The sequence below is a fragment of the Zalophus californianus genome, chromosome 6, assembly GCF_009762305.2.
Source record: "Zalophus californianus isolate mZalCal1 chromosome 6, mZalCal1.pri.v2, whole genome shotgun sequence".
Classification (NCBI taxonomy): Eukaryota; Metazoa; Chordata; class Mammalia; order Carnivora; family Otariidae; genus Zalophus; species Zalophus californianus.
In genome coordinates this window covers 97,448,473-97,465,463 of record NC_045600.1, presented here as the reverse complement: position 1 = coordinate 97,465,463, position 16,991 = coordinate 97,448,473, and the positions used below count along the sequence as shown (strand labels likewise).

The 16,991-nt window shown below is 33.3% G+C and overlaps 1 protein-coding gene across 6 annotated transcripts in view; it reads left to right on the top strand.

Annotated features, from left to right (window-relative positions):
* Window positions 1-16,629, top strand: part of ZNF280D (zinc finger protein 280D) — a 131,628-nt gene extending 114,999 nt beyond the window's left edge. For 2 of the 6 annotated variants that reach the window (XM_027568949.2, XM_027568948.2), the window contains 2 exons: window positions 10,210-10,265; window positions 13,090-13,714. In XM_027568949.2, the coding sequence (XP_027424750.1) occupies window positions 10,210-10,265; window positions 13,090-13,714 (681 nt within the window). Of the gene's footprint in view, window positions 1-14; window positions 50-10,209; window positions 10,266-13,089 lie in introns of those variants that run through there. The other 4 variants (XR_003515561.2, XM_027568947.2, XM_027568950.2 and 1 more) reach the window with 4 other exon arrangements.
* The last annotated feature ends 362 nt before the right edge of the window (window positions 16,630-16,991 follow it).

Below are 16,991 nucleotides of genomic sequence, written 5' to 3'. Positions count from 1 at the left end.
CACCACACCTGCAGTTACTTCCTCCACTGAAGTCTTGAACCCCTCAGTCATCCATCAGGCTTGGAATCAACTTCTTCCAAACTCCCATTCATGTTGATATTTTGAACTCTTCCCATGAATCATGGATGTTTTAATGGCATCTAGAATGATGAATCCTTTCCAGAAGGTTTTCAGTTGACTTTGCACAGATCCATCAGAAGAATCACTATGTATAAGCAGCCGTAATCTTACGAAATGTATTTCTTAAATAATAAGACTTCAAAGTTGAAATTACTCCTTGGTCCAGGGCTGTAGGATGGATAATGTGTTAGCAGGCATGAAAACATCATTAACCTTATTGTACATCTCCATTAGAGCTCTTCGGTGACCAGGTACATTGTCAATGAGCAGTAATATTTTGAAAGGAATCTTTTTTTTTTCTGAGCAGTAGGTCACAACAGTGGGCTCAAAACATTCGGTAAACTATGTAGTAAACAGATATGCTGTCATCCATGCTTGGATGGCACCAAGGTTGCCATAAATCTTCAACTTGTAAAATAAAATGCAGTATCTGTGATGTACAATAAAATGGAATATTCCTGTATTTTGGAATTCTATAGTCTGTTGAATGCCTGCAACTTCCACAGGGGAAGACTTGGGCAGTATGTTGCAATTAATATCGGTAAATTTAAGCATTCAGCACAGTAGCAGCTACCCATCCCCTACCCTCAGCCACATGGCAGACAGCTGTGCACATGTTCCTGGAGCAGCTTGAACACAGCTTATGGTACCAGAGTGGCCAAAAAGGGTACTGGCCTCCAAATATTGAAGATCTGTGCTGTTGTCACTAATTGATGCTTCTCACCACAACATTCCACAGAAGTGGGCACATTGAGGTTACACCTCTCCTCATTGTTGCAAGCCCCTCTCTTTATAACTGAAGTGACTTCCAGGGGATTTAAAGGTAGAGTGCCCTTTGATTCCCCTTAATTTTTTTGCTTTTTCCCCTTTCAGGAGCCTGACATTAAAGATTAGGATATTCAGAGACAATCACATATATGGGTTAAATTAGAAAGTGGTTGTACTTACCCAGAGAAAAGCTCAGAACAGACCTGAGAAGACCTTAGGTTTACATCTCATGTTGGTCCCAGGAACAGAGACAGCCTAAAACAATCAAAAGAAACAAAAACAATAACAAAAACAGCAGACACTGGGAAGGGGGATAATCTGATTTCCAAAGTTACTACATTATTAGTTTAAAATGTCCAGTGTTCGACAACAACAACAAAAAAATCACAAGACATACAAAGAAACAGGCAAGTATGACCCATTCAAAGGAAAAAACGCAATAGAAACTGGGTCCTGAAAAAGACCTAATGGCAGATATACTAGACAAAGACTTAAAAAAAAAAAACTATCATAAAGATGCCCAATGAACAAAAGGAATATGTGGGGAAAGTCGAGAAAACAGTATGTTAACAAAGTGGAAATATTAAAGAGAGAGAAAACCTGAAAAACCAAAAAGACATCCTGAGAAGTATATTAACTGAAAATGAAAAATTCATTAGGGGGACTCAAAGGCAGATCTGAGCAGACAGAAGAAAGAATCAGCAAACTTGGAAGACACAACAGTGGAAAGTATTGAGTCTGAGGAACAGAAAAGAAGCAGGTTGAGGAAAAGTGAACAGAGCCCAAGGCAGTTGGGGCCCATCATTAAGCAGACCAATATACATATTAGGGCATCCCGGAGAATATTTGACAGAGACAAAGACGAAGACATAAAGAAATAATGACTGAAAACTTCCCTAAGTTGATGAAATACATGAATGTAAACATCAAGAAGCACAGTGAATTTCAGAAGTAAGATGATCAAAGAGACCCACTCTGAGACACATTATAATCAAATTCTCAAAGGACAGAGAATATTGAGAGCAGCAAGAGGGAAGCAAATCATCACATGCAGGGGATTCTCAATAAGATTATCAACATGTTTCTCATTAGAAACTTTGGAAGCCAAAAGGCTGTAGATCAATATATTGAAAGTGCTAAAAGAAAAAACTAAATAATTTTATATCTGTTAAAACTATCCTTCAAGGGGCGCCTAGGTGGCTCAGTCGGTTAAGCGTCTGCCTTCAGCTCAGGTCATGATCCCAGGGTCCTGGGATCAAGTCCCGCATCAGGCTCCTTATTCAGCAGGGAGTGCTTCTCCCTCTGCCTGCAGCTCCCCCTGCTTGTGCCCACTCTCTCTGACAAATCTTTAAAAAATTAAAAAACAAACTATCCTTCAAAAGTGAGATATTCTTACATAAAATCTAAGAGAGTTTGTGACCACTAGATCGGCCCTGCAAGAAATGCTCAAGGAAGTCCTGTATAGTGAAATGAAAGGACAGTACACAGTGACTCAAAGATATATGGAAAAATAAATATCTCAATAAAGGTAAGTACATGGACAATTATAAAAGCTAGTATTATTGTAACAATGTAACTATTTTTTTTGTTTTCTACATGAATTAAGAGATAATTAAAAGAAAAAAATATTAGTGTAAAAGCTAGCATTACTATAACTTTGATTTCTAACTCCAAATCTTGTTTTCCACATGATTTAGGAAACTAATGCCTTTAAAATAATTATTAGTTTATTTCTGGGTACACAGTTTATAAAGATGTAATTTTGTAACAACAGTCAGAAGGGGTGGGGATGGAGCTGTAAAGGAGCAGAGTTTTTGTTATTGAATTTAAACTGGTATAAAATCAAATTAGAGGGTGACAACCTTAGAATGTTAAATGTAATTCACATGGTAACCACACACACAAAAATAACTATACACAAAGGAAACGAAAAAAGAATTTAAACATTTCATCACAATCAACTAAACAAAAAGTCAGTAGTGGAAGAAATGAGTACCAAAAATGTTATAAGGATATAAAAACACAATGACAGATATAAGTCCCTCCTTTTCAGTAATTTAAATGTAAATGGATTAAACTCTCCAGTTGTAAGACATGTTGGCAAAATGGATAAAAACACAGGATCCTACTGCATGCAGTCTATGGGAGACTCACTTGAGATCTAAAGACACAAGTTAGGGATTCTGGGTGGCTCAGTCGGTTAAGTGTCTGCCTTCGGCTCAGGTCATGATTCCAAAGTCCTGGGATCAAGTCCCGCATTGGGCTCCTTGCTCAGAGGGGAGTTTGTTTCTCCTCTCCTTGCCGCTCCCCATGTTTGTGCTGTCTCTTTCTCTCTCTGACAAGTAAGTAAATAAAATCTTTAAAAAAAATTTTTAAAAAGACACAAGTTAAAATGAAAGGATAAAATAGATATTCCATGTAAATAATAATCAAAAGAGAACATGGGTGTCTTTACTAATATCAGACAAAATATACTAAATGAAAAAAGGTTACAAGAAAAAAAGGACATTATATATTAATAAAAGGTTCAATACAGCAAGAAGATATAGCAATTATAAATATGTAACTAATGACAAATCACCAAAATATATGAAGCAAAAACTGACAGAATTGAAGAATTGACTTTCTATAATAACAGTTGGAGTCTTTAACAACCCACTTAAAATGTATAGAACCATCAGATGTAAGTAAGGAACTAGAGGACTTAGTAAGCCAACTAGATTTGGCAGACATTTAGAGCTAGATTTAACTCCACCTGGAAACAGCAATTAGTCAAGAAAAAGAAACAAAAGGCAACCAAATTGGAAAAAAGTTTTTGTAGAAAACTGTTTATGTAGAAACCCAGAAGAGTCCACCAAAAAAAAAAAAACCCTGTTAGAACCAATAAATGAATTCAGCAAAGTAGTAGAATACAAAGTCAACACACAAAAATCAGTTGCATTTCTATACACAAGGAACAGTCTGTGAAAAGGAAATTACAAAAATAATTCCATTTAACAATAGCATCAAAAAGAATGAAATAAGAATTAACCAAGGGGATGAAAGACTTGTAAAATAGGATTATAGAACCTTACTGAAAGAAATGAAAGAAAACATAAATAAATGGAAACACAACTTATGTTCACAGATTAGAGGACTTAATATTGTTAAAATGTCCATACCACCAAAAGCAATCTACAGATTTATTGCAATCTGTACAAAAATCCCAAAGGCATTTTTAAAAACTTTTATAGACATAGAAAATCACATCCTAAAATTTATATAGAATCTCAAGGAACCTCAAATAGCTAAAACAATTTTGAAAAAGAAGAGCAAAACTGGAGGACTCACACTGATTTCAGAACTTACTGCAAAGCTACAGAAATCAAAACAGTGTGGTATTGGCATAAAGACAGACATCTAGACCAGTGGAATAGAATAAAGAGCCCAGAAATAAAGCCTCAAATATAGGCTGAAATTATTTTTGACAAGGTAGCTAAGACCAATGGGGAAAGGACAGTCTTTTTCAATAAACGGTGCTGGGAAACTGGATATCCACATGCAAAAGAATGAAGTTGGAACCTTACCTAACACTATATACAAACATTAACTCAAACTGGATCAAGGACCTTAATGTAAGACTGAAAACAATAACATTCTTAGAAGAAAATAGGATAGAAGCTTCATGACATTGGATTTGGCAATGATTTCTTGGTTATCACACCAAAGGCACAGGTAAGGAAATAAAAGACTAATTGGATTCATGAAAATTTTTAAATTTTGTACATCAGATACACTATCCACAGAATAAAAAGGTAACCCACAAAAGGAAGAAAATACTTGTAAATCATATATCTGATAAGGGGTTAATATCCAGAATATTTAGAGAATTCCTAAAACTCAATGACCAAAAACAACCCAATTAAAAAATCGGTAAAGGACTTGAACAGACTTTCTCCAAAGAAGATGTATAAATAGCCACGAGGATGAGAAGATATGCAACAACACTAATTATTAGAGAAATGCAAATAAAAACTAATATGATATATCACCTCAAACCTGTTAGGATGCTACTATTAAAAAAAAAAAAGGGCGCCTGGGTGGCTCAGTCGTTAAGAGTCTGCCTTCAGCTCATGAAGGCAGGGGTCATGGGATCAAGCCCCACATCGGGCTCCCTGCTCTGGGGAGCCTGCTTCTCCCTCTCCCTCTCCCTCTGCTTGTGTTCTATCCCTCACTATATAACTCTCTCTCTGTCAAAAAAAAAAAAAAAAAAAGTGTTGATGAGTATGTAGAGAAATAGGAACCCTTGTGTGCTGTTGATGGGAATGTAAAATGATATAGCCACTGTGGAAAACAGTATGGCAGTTCCTCAAAAGAAAAAATACATATGATCCAGCAATTCCACTTCTGAGTATACCCAAAAGAACTGAAAGCAGAGACTAAAGGAGGTATTTGTACACTCATTTTCCTAGCAACATAATTCACAATAGCTGAGACATGGAAGTAAACCAAGTATCCATCTATAGATGAATGAATAGGCAAAATGTGGTATACACATACAAAGGAATATTATTCAGCTGTGAAAAGGAAGGAAATTCTGCAGTATGCTACAATGTGGATAAGCCTTGAATGCATTATGCTAAATGAGATGAATCAGTCCCAAAAGACATACTGTATGCTTCCCCTTATATGAGGTGCTTAGAACAGTCAAAATCATAAAGAATGGAGAGTAGAGTGGCAGTTGTCAGGGGCTAAGGGGAAGAGGAGAATATGGAGTTAATTGTTTAATTAGAGTATAGAGTTTAATTTTACAAGATGAAAAAAGTTATGGAGATGGATGGTGTTGATGGTCACACAACAATGTGAATGTATTTAATACCACTGACTGTACACTTAAAAGTGGTTATGATGGTAAATTTTATGTGTATTTTACCACAATAAAAAAAAGAATGATATGTATATAGGCGTATGTGTTTTTCCTTTTACCTCAAGTTCCAATATGGCTTGGCATAGCACTGATTTCAGCACAGTTACATCACAGTTTTTGAGACCTTTATGTGTGCTGAGCCAGGAAGTACTACTATGATTTCTTTTCCTTTACTATATTTTATTTTATTTTTATGAAGTTAAACAGTATATATCTTGACTCATTTGTTTAGTTCTCTATACACTAAAGCTGTTTTTAAAAAAGTGTTGTGATTTATTTGTCTAATGTTTGCAAGTATTTTTTCCAAATGTTCACACACACCAAAAGAAATTGTTGGAGAGTTTGGATCTCTCCTCTCAGATCTCCTTCAGTTTAAACTAGTTGCTCTCTAAGCCTGATGCATAGTTTATTGTATCAGGATTTTCCTTTGCTACTTTCTTGTGTTGGATATCCTATTTTCTGAACTAGGAGTTCCCTTTTTCTTGGTTTACTTCCTATTTTTATGAAACTTGTTCTCTAACAACTCTCTCAGAAGGGGCTCATCTTTTCTCACTCCTTGCATATTTTAAACTATATTTACTTAAAGATTGGCTAAAGTATGTAGAAATCATTTTTCCCATGCAATTTTGAAAGTATTATTTTTGATAAGTCTGATGCCATTCTGGCTCCAGTTTCTTTGCATTTTGGTTATTTTGTTCTTTCTGGCAACTTTAATGATTATCTCTATCTCTGGTATTTTAAAGTTTCATGATGATATGTTCACCAATCCTTTTTCCGTTCATTATGGTAGGCATTTAATAACCCTTTGTAATTTGGATACATATGTTTGGGGCGAATTTTCTTGTATTATTTCTTTGGTAAATTTTCACTTTTCTTTGCTCATTTTCTCTCTCTCTCTCTCTCCTCCTATTGATGTGACACTGTATTTCCTGCATTAACTCCTCTAATTGTATGATTCTTTCTTTCTTGCCTTCCCTCTTTTTGTCTTTTTCATTCAATCTTTTTAAAATTTTTTTCTAAACTTTATTTTAGTTGTCATATATTTAATTTTGAAGAGCTCTTTAATACTTTTATTCTTCAATTTTTCTCTTCATAATTTTTGTTCTTGTTTAATGGATGTAATAACATCTTATACTTCTTTGGGGATATTAAATGTTTATTGTATTTTTTTCCTTTTGTTCCCAGCAATGTCTCTGATGTCTCCTAGCTCCTTTCTTTATTCCTATTTATTTTGTTATTTCTGATGTTAAAGGATGTCTTCAAGGGGCGCCTGGGTGGCTCAGTTGGTTAAGCATCTGACTCTTGGTTTCAGCTCAGGTCATGATCTCGTGGTCATAAGATCAAGCCCCGCGTCTGGCTCTGCACTCAGCATAGAGTCTGCTTCAGATTCTCTCTCCCTCTCCCTCCAGCTCATGCTCTCTCTCTCTTACTCTCAAATAAATAATAAATGAAACCTTTAAAAAAATAAAAAATAAAGCATGTCTTCAATGGTGTGGTGATCCTTGGCTGCCCATACACTAGACTAAGGCACTACAGAGTTCATTGAAAACTTGTTGTTGAGTATGGAGACAGGGCTGCCTTATATAGTCATACAGGTTGTGCACTGCATAACTCCAAAGGGTACTATTTATATATACTCTCAAAAAGTATTAGATTTACTATGTTAGAAATTAAAAATCTGAGATCTAAAAAACTATTGTAACTTAAAAATCAAACTAATAAACCTACTATATAGTTACATAAATAACACATTTTTTTCTGAAAAATAACTTTTCTAAAACACAGGAAACTTAGAACACTGGTATTGTTTTATACTTTTGCATATCTTTGTACTGTCTAGTTAAGTAGGAGAAAACTGGATTCTCATGTTTCTGCATTCAGTCTGTTCTGATAGTTATTGTGGTTGAAATATATGAAGACTATCCAGCCTTACCTAGTACTTCAATAATCTTTTCAAATAATTGTGATTTTTTTTTATACTACATCAAAAATAGACAAGTGGAAGTTTTCTTAAAGGTTTTTTGCTATGTGGAATCTCATTCCATATTACTGAACTTTTTATGCTTTGATACATTAAAATCTATTGGTCTGTCTGGATCTTTTATTCATGCATGATTTTATAACATTGATTAGTCATTTGGAAAAAATATTGGTTCACTGAGTTACATAAATTTTGCACGTGTTGACATGTTTTATGTATAATACCAAGGCATTCTTTAATATTAGCATAAACTTAATCAATGGTGAATACAAGTTTTCCTAAAATTTAATATTTGTTTGAATTTTATTACTGGCAATAAACACTGTCAGTTGTTTTCTTTGATGTGATAGGCGTACTTTGTCAATTTTCAAGAAAATATCTCCTAAATAACCAAGTCTAAATAGTCATAGTTTGGACGGTCATCCTTTAAAATAAAACTGATGTTCTGTGAAAAAATTGTGCCGAAGTTCAGCTTGCAACTCAATCATAGACCCAAGTGTTTCAGTATACAATAGCAATGATTTATGCATACTTCCTTTTTTGTCACACAGAATATTAGAAAGACATGAACTCAAAGATTGATATTTAATGAAGTGAATTTTACTGCTGGTGTTTGCCAGTGAAGAATACAGTGATTACTAGTGTAGTTTTGGTTTGATGCCACTGCCTTGATTTCATGTTAAGATGCCAGCATGCCAGCATGTTTACTCACTGTGGTTTTTGTACCAAGAGTTTTAACTTCACCTGCCTCCTGAAAGTGTCCTGGAGGCCCGAGGTGTTTGTGAAACACACTACTGCCATGGATTATAATGTGAAGCTTAGTTAACCCTCCTGGATTAATGCTCTACACAATCTGCACGGTCTGTATGGGAATTGTTTAGACTTCACCATAGGAAAATCAGATGCTGAGCTGACTGATTCTTTGGTGAGGAAGATGCTTTCAAAGTCATTATGGGAAACCTTGTTTGCCTTGAGGCTGATAATTTTCTCCAAAAAAGAATCTTCTAGATTCTAGCTGTTGGTGGTGAAGAGTGATTCCTCCAGCTGCTGGCATTCTGGGAGCCAGGCAGGGAGAACTGTGGGGACCTTTATTCAGTTTATAGACTTGGACTAAATTTTTCTGTTTTCTCTCACTTCCTCAAGGCTTCCCTTTGCCATTCCTGGTGTTCACAAGTCTAAATTGTCTCTAGTTCAGAAAGTTACTTTGGCCTCTGTGGTAGAGGAAAGGATAGGTATCTGTTGTGTGAATTAGGGAAAGAGCATTTAGATTTCTCAGCAGTCCTTGTGCTTCATTTTTATTTTTTATGTACTGGCTCTTGTACTGAATTCCTTCAAATACCAGATTGCTTCAGTTCTCTGAGCAAATTGATTGTCTTCTTCTTGCACTCCCCTACTCAGATATTTAGTTGTAAATTCCTCCATCATGCAAAGTCAACTTCTACTTCTCCAGCCACTTTCCATCTAAAAATTTGTTGACATCTCATTGACAGTTACTATGCTTTGGTGTTTTCATGGTCTTTATGAATGAAAATGTTTTATGTCTTTGCCTCATTTTAGCAGAGTTTTAGGAGAGTAAAAAAATAAATAAACATATGTGATTAATACACCATTATCAATTTCACAGGCCTCAGTCAATCACTGTACTAGTTAAGAGCTAGACCTAGATTTGGATCTTCGCCATTTATTGTGGTTATTCCCTGGGGTTTTCTACTTAACCTATATAGCTATATTTCCTATTATAAAAATGGAATTGAGAATGTCTAATATGAAGATTAAATGAGATAGTGTAAAGCTCTTAACATAGTACCTCACGCATCATATGTATTTAATAATTGGTAATTGTTATGAACTGTTAGCCTGGCCTGTGGCTCACTGAAGTTTTACTGTATTCTTTTCTCCCTATAAAACATTTCAAGTAAGCAAAATATTTAATTTGTCTATCTCATATTACTTGGTTTGACAATAGCAGGGTTAATATTACTCCACATATGAAACCATAATTTCAGATATGTTTCATATAAGTGTTTGTATTTAATATGTTTGTATAAAATACTTTGGATACAACTTGTTATTCAAATTCACATTGTGTTTTACTAGTTTTCTATTCAATTAATTGTAATTATCGTGCACATTTTACATAGAGTCTAAGAAAAGCAGGTATTGTTATAACTGGATAACTGCTTCATGACCTCAATTCAGAAACTTCTAGTACACTGAAATTCTTATAGGTATTTTTTAAAAGATTTTTAAAAATTCTGCTTTTAATTTTGAGAATTATTATATAATACATACTTTAGTTTAATAAACTGTTTTTCTATTTCTTTGCTATATTAGGTTGCACACTTAAGTTCCTTTAATCCAGAAAGTTTAGTATAATTAAAGTAGTTTAAGTTTAACCATGAATATAAAAGAAACATATTCTTAATCATTTCAGGAAATTGCAAGACCTAATATGGCTGAAGGAGAAACAGAAACATCAAATTCTGAAAGGTAAATATAAGGAAAAACTGAATCTCTTGAAATTAAAGTATATAAAAAGCTGATACTTGGCCTGTGTTATTTTAGTTAATTGACATTTTATTTTATATGTTATTTTAGTTTTAACAAATAAAAATTTGAAATTTTAATACAACAAAAACATACTGCAGATCCTTAATTTTGAAATCTTTTCAACATCCTTTAAACATCTTATAGTTGTTAAATTTTTAACTAGTAAAAAATTTTTACTAGTAAATGTTAACAGATTTTAATTGCCCCTATTAAGTGAAAACAATTACAGGATCCTACAAGTTACAAAATGGGGACAAGTTTTGCAAACAGGTAATATTAAAATATTTTCTTGCTAAAGTATTTTCACAAGCTTTATAAAGCTACTTCTGTGGTGGGACCTTAACATAAAAGTTTCGGACTTCAGGGATTGGCTTTAAAAAATTTAATGCTCTGATCAACACTAAAGACCACAAGACATTCTTTTTTAACTTTCAAGACTTTATTTAAATTCAAATTAGTTAACATATAGCATAGTATTCGTTTTAGGGGTAGAATTTAGTAATTCATCACTAGCATATAACACCCAGTGCTATTCATAACAAGTACTCCCCTTGGTGCCCCTCACCTATTTCTACCTCCTTCCATCAACCCTGTTTTTTCCCTATTGTTAGGAGTCTCTTGGTTTGCCTCCCTCTCTGTTTTTATCTTATTTTAGAAGCTTTCTTAGCAAAAGAGAATCTAACATTCTAATTAGAACTTAATTCCAGGTAAAGATAATTTTTTATTTTATCTTTTAAATTAAGAAATTCCCCATGTCTGTATGCTGTGTATCTTATACATAGCTGTACAGCACCAGGCGTAGGGTGCTTGTTAACTGAATGAGATTAATCTATTGCTCCTGAAAAGAAAATTATGGAATAAGGCCTTACCAAGGTGTCTCTTAGACTTTACTAGAAAAATGTTCTATCCCTTTCTTCACCTGGAATTTGGGGACACAGGCATTGGTTAACAAAAATTCAATGAAGGAGTTTGAAAAAGCAGACTAGTCACCTCTCTATAATTTAACATTTCTGTAAATTGTAGCTAATCCAATAAGATCTGAACAAAAATAATAATTATATAAATTTAAATGAAAATACTTTAATTGTTTGTAGATGGTATAATTGATGTATAAGATCCAAGAAAATGAGCTAAGAATGAAATTAATGAGAGTATTAATTAAGGTAGCTTAGTATAAAAATCTGAATGTTTTAGTATGCCAATAACATGTGATTACAAAGTACAATGGACAAAAAGTTAATTCACAACAAAAATGAGAAATGTACAGGATCTAAATGAAGAAAAAAGAAAACTTACTGTGATAGAAAATAACTAATTAATAAGTAATGCATGATAGGTCATTTTCCAAATTATTTTATAGGTTTAATAATATTTAGTTAAAAAATGCTAATGGGATTTGATTTAGAAACCAATGATGTTTAAAGGAAGATTCATATTTTTCTATTTACTACCATAATTTATTAAATCATTGCTCTCTTGTTAGATGTTAGGTTGTTTCTGTATTTGCTATTTATTTATTTTTTTTTAAGATTTTATTTCTTGAGAGAGCAAGCAAGAGAGCGAGCATAAGCTGGGGGGAGTGGCAGGCAAAGGGAGAAGCAGACTCACTGCTAAGCAGGGAGCCTGACATGGGACTCGATCCCAGAACCCAGGGATCATGACCTGAGCCCAAGGCAGACGCTTAATTAACTGAGCCACTCAGGTGCCCCTCTGTATTTGCATTTTAAACATTGTTTTTATGAGCATCCTTGTACAAATGTCTTTTACATTTTTAAACTATTAAACTTAGAGAGAAAAGTAGTGGATAGTAGGTGATTTGCTCTATTAAATAATAAAATATATTGTTAACTATAATTGGTAAGACTAGGTGGTATTGGCCCAAGAATAAAGACAGATCAGAACAAAATAAATAGCAGACTTATTTAACTTATATAAATATAATTTAGTAAATAATAAATGACCATTTGATAATATTGCTTTGATATTTTGTCAATTCATTCAGAAAAAGTCCAAATTCCAGGTGGATTAAGAGAAGAGATAAGATATCTGTAATCATTAAATTTATTTTTGGTAAAATAAGTATTGTAACATCTAGATAAGGAGCTGGAGATCCTCTTTAAAGTGTTCTGTTTCTAATGTTTTATGATTCACTATATAGTTTCTGTTAATATTCCAGGTTAATAGGGAACACACAGACACCCTCATATACACATAAACATTTATGTATACACATATATTTATGTCTATAATACGCATGTTTTATATTTACATATATTTTTTTCAGGCATGTGTTTATTTTTTTAAGTTAAACTGTTAAAAATTAGAGAAATGTTTATGAATGCTTATTTGATTTTGTATAGGGTAAGACATTCCAAGAGGGTATATAAATCATTAAAAAATTTTTTTTCCAAATATATTCACTTCTTCTTTAAAGTACTCATACAAATTAATAAGACTGCTTAAATTTCCACTAAAGACAGGGTGTGAACAGATAAAAGTAATGATTACCAGGACTAAAACCAGTTTTGATAGATTTCCCAGGTCTCCTTTTAACATGTGACTCTGGAGTTTCTCACTCTTTTGCCTAAGAAAATGGCCACTCCTAAATTGTAACATGGCAAGGACTTGGGACCTGGATTATTTTTTTCCTTTTTGGCAAATGTACCTTGACCTTTTCTTTTTTTAAGAGCATGTTTTTATTTCGATAGTTTTTAAATATATCGTGTTCTGAAGAAACAGATAATAAATGGCTTTATTTTTTCAGTAAACAAGATAAAGCTTCTTCAGAGGAAGAAAAAAATGGATGTGATACAAATTCATTTGAAGGCTCATTAGCAACAAAAAGTGAAGAAAGCATAACAGTTTCAAATAAGGAAAATGATACCTGTCTCGAAGACCAGAAAACGGGGTTAAAGAATATCTTCAGTCATGATTCAAATATTGATGCCATTAAAGTAGAAAAGGAGAAACAAATAGAACACATTTGTCAGAAAACAGAGTTGAAGATGTGTCAAAGTTCAGGAAACTTAATTTCATGTGATCAGATTGAAGATTCCAACTCCAGTGAAGCTGGGTTTTCTTCAAAGAATATTAAGGATTTGCAGTTAACATCTGGTGATGTTAGCATTGATCAGTTTTTGAGAAAAAGAGATGAACCTGAATCTGTTAGTTCTGATGTTAGTGAGCAAGGCAGTGTTCATTTAGAACCTTTGACTCCATCAGAGGTACTTGAGTATGAAGCCACAGAGATTCTTCAGAAAGGTAGTGGTGATCCTTCAGCCAAGACTGATGACTTAGTGTCTGATCAAATTGACAGTGTTCCTGGAGAAAATAGCCGTAGTGCAACAGAGACAACAGTAGACCTGGCAGATGAAAAAGAAAGAAGTTGAAATTTATTAGTCATTCTAAGTTTAGTGTACCAACGGTAAGAACATTTGGAACAGTGCTATCAGGTGAGCTCAGAGGTGCTGTTATGTAGAGTTCAGAAAGAGAAAAATGTGAAGGAAGTCATTCATATACACTTTACCTGTGTTCAACCTAGTTTCTTAAAGAAATCAATTCACTGATAATAGCATGATTTCTGTGGATTTCCAAGAAGCCTTTAAAACATAACAGGATGTTAGTGGAAGTTAAGTTTGCAATGGAAAAGTCTCATTTAATGGTTTGTGAGGAGAACTTGGTGGCCAGTACAAATTGATTATTAGAATATCAATTATAATAATAAAGCTTTTGAAACTTCCATCAGTCCTAAACTAAAAGATTTTATTACCTATGTATTCTTTTCAGTTAACTTAAAGGAAGAGATTTGGAAACCCCACACCTTTTGGGAATAATTGATTAAAAATAATGGCTGATAGGCATTGTTAATGAAGGCTTCATTTTGAGTATGATGCTGGTAAATGGAGCATGCTTAGAGTGCTAAATTAATTGATCTAATGAGAATTTAGATGAACGTAAAATTAATTTTGGATTTAATATAACATTCCAGACTGTCAGAAGCATGTAAACAGAATATTTGAATCTGTGTACCTCCATACAAGTGTTAGCCTGCCAGGCTGTAAACTTACCTTAATTAAACTTTCAGTGAAAGTGAAATTATTAAGATAATAAATTTATATTTGTGCTTTTTGTCAGTGTGTAAGCTGTGCAGAAATCCTTGGTGTGCTAGTTGTATAAAATAGAAACCCATTGTTGAAACTCCTGTAGCTATTATGCTTTTAATTGTTTTAATGATCTTTAGAAATAGACCCATAAAAATGGTCTGGAAGCCAAACCAAAGTATGGTATAATGTAGATATTGTAAAGCAGTAAACTGAAAACATGTCCTGGCTCATGCCATGTTTAAGTGACTTTTTCTTTAATTGTAAAATAGAAACTTCAGATGGGACCTAAAGCAGTGATGTAAAAAATTGGTTTGGGATATTTAGCCTAATTTATCCATATCCTATTTTATCCATAAAATGGCTGCTAAATTGACTTTTCAGTTGTTTTTTTTATCATCTAGAAAATAATAGAGATAGAAATAAATAATATGAATAACAGTAGTTTGCTTTAAAGTACTAAAAATTTATTTAAAATGCTACATTTTTACTTCTTAAAATGTGCTTTGAATTCTTAAGTTTTGTTTCACTGAATGTTAAACGTTTTAAACAGCTATTAAAATTCTGCTGTATATAGTAGTTTTTGAGTAAATATTTGCAATAAAAATCTGTCCCTGAATAATTTTATTTTTCAGAAAACTGCTTGAGTCGGATTACCTTTGGCGCCTTTAGAAATTGTATACTTGTTCAAGGAAATTTCATGTTAAAGTTAGCGGTAGGATTTCATTCTGTATTTTTTAATTGATGCATGATTTATTTTTAAAATAGGACTTAAAGTACTGGGGAAAATAATGGTAATGTTTGCAGAGAATAGATTTACTCTAAAAATTCTTTTAATTCAAGAGAAATATAATTTACTATTATAGTTTTCTATCTGTTCAGCAAATAGGCTAAATAGGCAAAATATATTATTGACTTACTTTCTTGAAAAGTTGTTTTTGGAGGGTCAAGTATTTTCATCTTTCCTACTACCAAGAAAAGATAGGGAGAGAGGGACTTCAGCTGTTACACTTCACCTTGTTGAAACATAAATCTATAGCTGACAAGATTTTTGGAGTAATTTAAATCTTAGGAAGAGCAAAGAGTGGAGGAAAATCTGTTAAGACCATTTTCTGAATGCTATTTAATTAGTTACCAAACCTATCACCTAATGCTACAAAACCCTTGATCACTGTGCCAAGATAAGTCTCTAAGTGACACTGTTACCTCTGAGCTTTGGGTAGTTCCTTCTGCTGTGGCTCTATACCTTTAGAGTAGTGGTATTCAAAGTAGCTAATCAATGAGCTGTTTATACCTACCCACTATTAGAAAAGGAACCTGTACCAGACTGTGAGTCCTTCATTGAGAAAGCCTGGCAATGAAAACAAAAGTGTCGTTGAAATAACCACTGTTCTTGGTTAACATAATTGGTTTATGTTCTCACACCATCTCATTTCATTTCCATTCAGGAACAAACAGTTCAGGTGTGCAAACCAAACCTTTGAGTAGCCGTGCTTTAGAACAGTGGTCAGCAAACTTTCTGTGTGGGGCCAGATAGTAAATAATTGTGGGCCGTGTGGTCACAATTATTCAACTCTTCCTTGTAGTTCGAAAGCAGCTGTAGATGCAATGTAAATGATAGCCTGTTTGTGTTCCAATAAAACTTTATTTACAAAACAAGAATGTTTGGCCCATGGATTGTGGTTCGCCTGTGCCTGCTTTAGAGTGCTAAGAAATCCTTAATATGACAGTGAGGGCCAGTGATGCACTCTAGTGACTGCCTAAGAACTACCTACCAAGGTGCCTTAGTGTATTATTGTTACCTGACAATAAAATTACGATTGATTCTAAGTGCAGTTCCATGACACTAAGAAGCATTATATTTGTTTTGTGGGATATACTTTTTATTTACATTGAAAATCTGAATGCCATCTTTGTGTTATTTCTTCCCCTTTGCATCTCTCCAAAGTTTGAGGGAGGAAATTGGAATTTTTTTCATCCCATAAAAATTTTTAAGACCTAAACATTTTAAAAAGGAACTGACAAGATACAAATCACCTTGTTTTAGCTATAAGTAAAAAAATGAGGAAACCAAATATCTAAGCAATTATTTGCTTAAGGTTACAAAGCTAAGATTTGAATGAAATTGGATCTGATTCTGAAATTAGTGTTTTTCTACCACGTCTGTAGTTCCAAGCATTTATACTGAATGTCTGTTTTTAAAATAAATTATCTTTTTGCAAATAACCCTCCTATTGATGGTACTAATTATAGTTTTATTTATTCATACACTGATTATATGCATTTGGAATGAAGGACTTCTTAATCTAAGGAAAAGGCCCTAGTGATCTCTTTTATTAATAGGATTTGAGGAATTTTACCTCAGGAGGAGTAGTTAGTGAATATATTATTAATAGGAAAGGTAGCAAGTAATTTAAAGATATACTTTATATAATAATTATAGAAGTTTTAACATCATTAAATATTTGTAGGCTTCTATAATGTCATTTTTTTGCTTCATGGTTGACATGATCATTTTTGTTCCATTGAAATTATTATTCCAAAAGCACTCGTGCTGACTTCAACG